Source organism: Glycine max, chromosome 11 (genome assembly GCF_000004515.6).
Source record: "Glycine max cultivar Williams 82 chromosome 11, Glycine_max_v4.0, whole genome shotgun sequence".
Taxonomy (NCBI): domain Eukaryota; kingdom Viridiplantae; phylum Streptophyta; class Magnoliopsida; order Fabales; family Fabaceae; genus Glycine; species Glycine max.
Genome location: NC_038247.2, coordinates 17140931 through 17149967, shown reverse-complemented (window position 1 = coordinate 17149967; position 9037 = coordinate 17140931). Strand labels below are relative to the sequence as shown.

The 9037-nt window shown below is 31.8% G+C and overlaps 1 protein-coding gene across 1 annotated transcript; it reads right to left on the bottom strand.

Moving 5' to 3' along the window:
• Nucleotides 1–1563: 1563 nt before the first annotated feature.
• On the bottom strand, nucleotides 1564–8111 carry LOC100809848 (uncharacterized). Its single transcript, XM_006591066.4, has 10 exons — nucleotides 7672–8111; nucleotides 7112–7162; nucleotides 6196–6312; nucleotides 4927–5376; nucleotides 3780–4219; nucleotides 3544–3643; nucleotides 3324–3383; nucleotides 3024–3113; nucleotides 2781–2900; nucleotides 1564–2085 (listed from the first exon to the last, which is right to left on the bottom strand). The coding sequence occupies exons 1-10, from the start codon at nucleotides 8056–8058 to the stop codon at nucleotides 1777–1779; spliced, it is 2124 nt and encodes a 707-aa protein (XP_006591129.1). The 5' UTR covers nucleotides 8059–8111; the 3' UTR covers nucleotides 1564–1776.
• Between the last annotated feature and the right edge of the window lie 926 nt (nucleotides 8112–9037).

The following is a 9037-nucleotide window of genomic DNA, read 5'->3' as shown; positions in this document are numbered from 1 at the left end:
AACCTCTAGCCGAGACCCAAATTAAAGAAATAGTGGGCCCTGCCCACAACCGTCAATATCAACATATAATATCTGAATATCTAGCCCAGGCCCAAGGATGAGCTTTGATAGATTAACCATATAATATATCAAGTATTTAGCATAATAATCCTCTGGCCGGTGCTTCTTGCACTTCACTATTGTTTTCTGCACTTCCCATTACTTTATGGAAAGTCCATTCTGGATGAGAATTTATATTCTGAAATGAATTTTTCATAATGTAACGAGAAGTACATGAAACAATAGTAGATTAGTAAAAGTGTAAGAAGTTTTATCCTGATCCTCTTTCTGTGCTTTCCATGGGTTGTCATCTATTTTTTGTTGGGTTCAAAAGTGGCTGTTAAATGTGCTAGATATTTGATTCTTTAAATTAAAATGAAATATGAAATAGTGTATTACAGATTAAGAATATATTGATAGCATTTTTGTGTTTGGGTAAATCAAAGTAATACTTTTCACTTCGCTAATTGCGTAACTTTTCATGTAGTTGGGTTATATTAAAATGTTGAGCAAATTATACTGATACTTCCTCAGATTTTGTCAAATTACATAAAATATTGATACTTTTTTATGTAATGTTTTTAGAGTGTGTTTGAACGAGGGAATTTAAAATACTTCAATTGAATTTTTTTTTATTTTTAAAATTTTGTGTTTGGATAAAAAAAATTTAAAATTGTGATGGTGAAAAAAAATAAATGCAAAGAGAAGAAAAAACATGGTTGGTGTGCTTCCAAAGAAAAAATATTGATGTAGCATGGGTAGTCGCAGGAAAACCGGGACACGATGGCATACACCACCATACCCAAGCATTTGGTCAATGGCTCAAGGCATGGCCCAGACCCTCCACACCGGTGAGCACCTCCACCACGTGATAGGCAGCGACGGCTACTCCCCTGACTGGCATGTGCAGTTCTACATATTCCCCTATGCCCGCATCCAATCTACGTTCCGCGAGCTCAGACAATATTTTTTGAAGAAGAGGATCATGAGCGTGAGGGAAGAATCACGAGTTCAATAACGAGATTTCGGGAACTTGTACGTGGAAGAGATGATGAAGGTTATAAAAAAAATACACAAATATTTTGGAAGGTTCTTCCATCAAGAAGAGAATTTTAATTTCTCACCTTTTAGAAAAAAAATTAAAATTCCATAATTTTAGTTGTTTAAAATTCTGTTTTAAAATTCTAAAAATTTAAATTCTTCATAAAAAAATCCAAACAATAAATTTTAGATTAAACAAATTTAAATTCTCTAATAAATTACTTTCCTCAGTTCAAATTTTCTGTCCAATCACACTCTAAGCAAAATATGTGTAATGTAAGTAAAATTATGTGTGTGTAATATTTTTCAAATAATTAAGGGAGATATGTTAAAAGATATAAAAACTGAAGTATTTTGTGTAATTTGACAGAACCTCATGAGGTCTGAGGTGTCAGTATTATTTGCTACAAAATGTTTAAATTAAAAATATGCACTATTCAAAATTGTCTTAAAGTAACAGTATACAGTATATTAGAAAATAGAAATTCTCAACATGAAAAGAAGTGGATCAATATTCATAGCATATGACTTTTGTTCGAATAAAAAGTCAAATTGATATTATAATAACAATAAGGCTTTAAATTCTATGTAACAAAATAATTATACCTCAACATGGGACCATGGCAATTCTGCCCTTCTATATTTTGTATACTGAAAAAGTTTTATGGGGGATTAAGAGCAAGAAGAAATGTACATTTATATTGTTAACAAATACTGGAATTCATAGTCATAGGGTATCTTTTCAACAATGGTAGAAGGCTTCACATTACTGTGGCTTCTAAAGCAATCCACCATTGATTTCCTTAGAGTCCCAGATGTAGGTAACTGGCTGCATACCCACTCCACCAGTGAGTCTGTGTCCACAGAAAAATCAAGCATGTTTCTGAGAAGGAGCTCTGGGAATCCTATTCTTTTGGTGCTAGTTGCCAGAATTGAAGCCTGTAGATAGTCTAGCTTTGATTTCTCCAATTCAGCTGTAACACCATCTGCTGTGTATATCCTCACCTGCATCAAGTGCACATCATTCCCTTAATTTTCAATCGATTTGTCGATAACAAACGGATTTCAAGTAATCTGTCGATCTCACTTAAGTACATATCAATATAGATATCAATATATATAAAAATCTGCCAAATCTATTATGACATAACAGTAGGGCGCTCAATGGATCTTTTTTAATCTTCTAAGACTTTTTTTACGAACTTTGAATGGAAATTAAATAATTTTTTATAAAGTCTAATATAATGTATTCATATTTTATTCTGAATAAAAAAAGTCCTAATTCTTTAGAAGATCTATCTCTTTGAATTGAAATTTAAATAGCGATGCAAGTTCTGTCACCCACACATATCTATTTACTACCTTCCTTTATATCCATCAATGATATTTTTTGGCCTATTCTATAGTTAGACAATATTCTTTTGAAAGTAGACATCACTAGAAGAGAATTTGCCTATCTTAATAATATCTTTTTCACACACATAAATAGTAATTGACTTTTAGTCTAACAACTTTTAGGAACTCACTTATATATACCAAATGTAGCAGACTTTATTAATATATATTCTCTAGTACTGCTGACAATTAAACCGACTCATAGAACCAATTAACAATAATAGAAAGTGTGTTAAGAGTCGTTTAATTTATGTTATGAGGGAAAGAAGGAATACATAGATATGTTCTTGTGCAAAAGGACTTACAGCTGGAGAAGAACGAGTTCCACAACACAGAGCAAATGTGACATTAGGATCATTAAACTCAAGTCCATAAAGTTCACGGACAAACGATTCTTTCTCCTCCCATTCACCCTTTCGCTGTACCTAAAGCACGAGACACATTGTTTTGGAGATATATAACAACAACAATAACAAAATTAAAAGCTTAGTTGTTGATGTATTTAAAAGAACAAGAAAAAACTAGCTGATCATGTTTTTATTATTTACCTCTTTCACATTAGAAATATCTCGTTTCCTCAATATGAAATGCTCTATTGCTTGAGCGTTTATTATGTTGCCTCCTACGTTGAGAGTTGCCTGCACAGAAGCCAATTCAACATTATATGTTTAAAAATATTATAATAATTAAATGTGTTCTCTTTTCATAAATTAGAAAAATTAAATTCTGAAAAGAATCATATTATAATTTTCTTTTCTTTTTAATTACGGCACTCGTCACCAAATCAGGGCAGAGTCCAAGAGGCCACAACAGGATAAGTAAAATCTATAACAAGATTTTTAAGGTACCTTGTTCATCAATGCAAGTAATTTTTCTGGGGTAGATGGCACTCCATATTGGATAAATCCCTGAAACAAACAATACATTAATCATTTTCCTAATCCATGTCCTAGAATTCTCATTAATCAGATTGGTAGTGAATCAAATTCCTAAACAACACTTAATCTGATGTTACAACAAAGATAATAAAGAAATTTAAAAAAGAAAAAAGGGAATCTTCTACTATACATGCATGATGCAAGCATTGCACACATTGATCCAGAATGCTAATTTCTGTTGGTTTGTAAGGCTTTTCAAGTCAACTGTTTGAAGATTGCTCATCAAGATCCTGTAGACCACATGAAAACAAAAATGTTACTTTGAATTTTGTCACTTGTCCTTGTACCACTTCCTTGTCTAGTAGAACTTAACAAAGTTGTCAATGTTGGTTTTTCTCATAAACGTACACATCATCCATGCCATACCTTAACTTCCTTAGTAATGGTATAGAGGATGGACTTGAGATGAACTTGGGATCCATAGAGCTAGAGGTGAATATGACCAAGTTCTTATAAGGACCAATGTCCCTTGGAATGGACTCTTCTGTGTTAAAGATACCATATGGGTCTTGCTGCCTTGATTCCTTTTGCAACAAGAGGCTTGGTTTTGGGTTTGATCCAATGTCCACCCTGAAGCTTCTTGAGCTTAAGGAAGAGTGCACAGACCTTGAAATTGGCCCTGATTTCTCCAATTCCATTGCTCTTGATGTTCTGAGTAGTCTCACATAAATGAAATTCAAACACTTCATGATGCTCTCAGATAGCTTGTTGGGTTGCCACTTGAGATCATTCTCTTCTGACAAAAGTGGATCAAGTAGTGATCTAGTTGGGAGATCCAAGTACATCTCTGGATTGCGTTCCCGAAACTGAAAATAGTAAAGTAATTGCAAATTAGCGAATTCACTCAGTTGACAACAATATCTCTTCCAAGTTAAATTGGTTAGAAGTTACAAGTTTAAATCCTCCAATTGCTATTTTTAATGAAATTAACAAATTAATATTTGTTGATAAAAAAAACAAAATTGATTAGTTTTAAATTTAAATATTGCTTTATGAAATAACGATAGAATTCAAATGATATTTAACTCATTAGAATTGACATAGTGGTAGAGTTATAATAATATACATGAAATCATAAATTCGAACCAAAAATATCTATTGATTCAGTGTTTTACAAAATATTTCCAACAAATTCAAGTAATCGAGCTGATCATAGTGGAATAAATTGTTTTTTGTTTAGACGAATTTTATTTTGAAAACCATAGGTTGATTTTACGGTTTACAAGATCATCAAGAGATTTATATATTTTCCCTTTTACTTTGGTGTCACAACAAGAAATTATTAAATAATTTAAGGTCACTATGATCTCCACTAATTTTTATATGACACTTGTAACTTAAAAACTTATTATTTGTCACGTTAAGAATCTTAACATTAACCAAAAATACAGACAGAATGATGATCCTAAACCATAAACCATAGAATAATTTATACCACTATGGCCATCTGGCCAAAACTTTTAATTAAGGAAAATAAAGCTACATGCATGAATGGGAAAATGGGCATGCATACCTTGGGTGATGGATGGCGGGGGTCACGCATAGGTGAAGGAGGCTTCACCATCCCATTTTTTCTTGGAAGTTTTTCATGAAATTTCACATCTTCTTGGAACTTACTTTCTTTCGGTTCGACAGAAGTCTTAACAAAACCTGTCTTGTCATTATAACTGAAGTCATTGAGATTGTAATCGCCCTTTATAGCTTTGCTTATGAAATGCAACGCCTTGGTTTCAAATGCCATCCTTTCTTGAACATTTCTGCGAATAGGACTAGGATTTGGAACCGGAGAAGTTGATAAGTGATTGTTAGAATTGCTCAAGTTCCCTTGATTCCACGTTTTAGGCTTTGATTCCTTGGTGATTTCTTGTTCATGTTTCAAATCAGCTTGGAGTTCGCTTATTTGGGATTCAAGTCTAGCTATCTCACCCTCAACCATGACTAGCTCTCCTAAGAGTTCTCTCATCTGCACAAATTGCAAGTTGCTTCAGACATGTTTGTAAGACTATTCACTACTGCCACCTGATAAAATTCCAATTTAACCATTCTAGATATATTCCATATATTTTATGTTTATAGCTTCTAGATTTAATTCCTAAATTAAGGTTATGTATTATGAAAAATTTAATTCAAATCATCAATTAGAAATGTTAACCATACACTTTTTAACATTTTTTTAATATAAACTCTATTATTGATTGAAATTTATTAAAAAAAAATAACTTCTTATATAATGAATGCTTCTTCTAATTTTGTAATTTTTAATAAATTTTAACTAATAATAAAATATATTAGAGATTGTGTGGCTAATACTCCTCAACAATATATGCATTTCTTAATTTATTGTAGAAGAGTTAAATGAATAGCTTCTTCTATACACCTTAAATGAGATGCACAATATTAAATTGAGACAAGTTATAACATTTTAGGAACTCGGTTGGTGAAGTTATAGACTTTGATGGACCTACTTATTTTTGTTTGTTTGACAGATGATATACCTCTTTTTTTTTTTTTTTTTTTTACTGAATAGATGATAGACCTACTCAATATGGAATATGGAAACATGTTGAAGTTTTTTTTTTAAAGAGAGCCCTCCTGAATGCAATGGACAAACTTGCTCTATATATTGAGCCCATATCCCTAGCTCGATACTTTCAAAGCACACACATAAGCCCATCGTACTTACCTAAATGAAATTTTGAATGAAGAGCTATCTATCACTCTAGCCAGAGAAAGAAGGCAATAACATTATAGCAAATTGTGATCGAGGTGAGGATTAGATTACCTTGGGTGGAAGAAAATTGGGAATTGATATCGATGACCCATTTGGTCTACTATGCACCATCTCCAAAATCTCATGAAACTTTTCTTCTTGGTCCAACAACTTTTGAAGCATAGCGACCTGTTCATTACATTAAAAAAAATCATGTAATTTTCTCACTAAGTGTGGAAATGTCACATCCGTGAAAAGAATATATGCAATTCTCAATTTTGTCCCTATTAAATACATACACTTAATTGTCAAATCGGTTGAACATCTAAACTATGATATGAATATGCACAAAATTTCCCATTTAAGGCTGGGCCTTTGAGGGGTATGGTTCTCATTCACCGCTCGTACTCTCCATTGGCAAAAATAGAAAACCTATAGTTCCAAAGTTTGTAGAAGTAATTGCTGACATAATCATGAACCCAGTGGTAGCTTTTTCAAAAGGAGAGCGACACTTTTCACTCCCATCTTGATTGGCTAATAAAAGTATTGGTTACAGTTTCAGACAATCATCTTATAGAAATGGTATATATAAAATCTATAGAGAGCATGCTCTACGATGATTAAAAGAATATTGTACTTCATAATTTTTGGTTATGGGTGACGTTAAATGATACATAATAAGTTAATTAATCTTGATAGGTAAATGATCAAGAGTTCGCTAATTCTGGCGCAAATCGTAATTAGTAGTGACATCCTTAAATGCACGCACCGCTGGTTTTGTTTCATGTAAAAAGAAAAAAACTCAACTATTTTCCATGTCAAAAACAAAACTAATTTTTCTTATCAATGTATGGTTAAATATCATCTATGAATTGAATCATCACTCATTGAAACGAGCATGCAGCAATTGAATTTTAGATGTTTCATTCTACATGGTAATTAGAATTTGCTATCAAAATGTGCAGTGCGTATCAATATATATATATACCTCCTTTTCAAGTTCCTCTCTCTTTTGCCGCCCAGTAATTTTCTTTTTCCTCTGCAAACAAAGAAGAAGAAGAGGCGGAAGCGTTTTAGATCGTGATGCACACAATTTTTTTTGTTATCTGGAATTCTGGATGGAGGAATTGAATACAAACAAGTGCATTGCTTTATCGAAGAACAAAATTGAAGCATGTAATAATAAAAACTAAAGAAGTCTTACTCACCAACCAAAACAAAAAAAGGCAAATAAAAGCATACCAACTACATATGTCTTCATTCTAAACACCCTTAATATATGCCACGCATGCACTAATTGGATTGATTGTCTTATATACATAGCAGATGACATTTATACATAGCAAAACAACAGTTCTAGTGACGCACGCCTATACATTCGGTACAATTTCCTCACAAACATTAATTTATATTAGAAGGGTTAAAACTATGATCACTAATACTAATTTTAGCTCAGTTGATTGAGTAGAATACATAAATTATTGTAAATCTCTGGTACTTGTCTTTGATTCTTATAGATAAAAAAATTGATGAAATTAATAGACTTACAATGATCTCAGAGGCAGAGTGAAGTGATGATGAGAATTCTACTTGAGGGTCCATGGAGGTGCAACCAAGCTTGAAGGCACTCCAACGCCTCGAAGAGACATTAAAACAATTACAAGGGAATGAGGAGGAGGGGCTGTGAGGTTCATGGAAGTAGTAGTGTTGGTGAGGGGATGATGACACAATCTTGGGGCCAAAGAAAGAGTGTCTTGGGGTTGATGTAGTTGACGTTGTTTCGGAGTGAATAAGACATAAGGGGATTTTGGTTTTGTAATGTGTTTGAGAAGATGAGAAGGAGCTTTCAGCAGGGTGTTCACGAAGTTGGTTCAGGCATTGAGATAATAACCGTCTTTGTTGTGGTTGTGGGTGCTGGTGGGAGTGGGACATCATGCACAGAGAGAAGAAAGAAAAAAGAAGAAGAGAGGGTGGTGTGTTTGGTTTGGTCTCTCTTGGCGTAGCTTGCAATCCTGGTTTAATTTTTGAGAGTTAGCTACGGGTTATGGCATGCTATTGGTGCATTCCCATCCTAAGTTCCTTTCTAATTACATGACTGACTTTAAATAAAGCTAACCTCCTCCTCCGTTTTTGTTTTTCTAATGTATATAGGAGGAATGATAAAGTTAAACTAATTATTCATCTTTATTGTTCATACTCTTAAAATCTAATGATTAACATTAATTATAATTATAACTATTGAATTTTAAAAAATAAATAAAAATAAAAAATAAGTATTTTAGAGTTATTTTGGAGTAACTTCATTCCTCCTCTTTATATATATTCTTGTTTTTGTAGTTTATACTCATACACCAATTAAAAAAGGACAATAATCATGATGAATCAATGTTGATAAATCTTTACCACTAGACTTGGATGTAACATAATGGGTTAATTTCTTATAACGTAAATAACAAAGATTTAAATATTTATTGAAAGAAATATTTATATTTAATGTTTAATTATGATTCAAATAAGATTATTTTTTTAAGGAGGATAGATATAAAATAATGATAGTTTTTGTTTTTAAGTTTGTTTGTATAAAAAATACAAAAGAAGAAACTCTTTTAATAAAAAATTATTAGCTAGTTTAAGATAATTATAATTTTAATTAATTTTCATATCACATATAATAAAATATTATTAATTTTTTCTCTTAAATTGAAAACTTATATATATGTTGTAAAGAAATTGATTAAGATCATCATAGACACTTGGTAGTTGGTAGTTTGGGGCTTTCTAATATATTAATGTTAATTAAAATTTGGTCAAAATGTTAATTAAATGTCAATTTAATTAAATTTTAATTTGGTCAAAAAAATCTTAATTAAAATTTAATAAAAATCACAAAATTTTCTCCATTTAATATCTTACC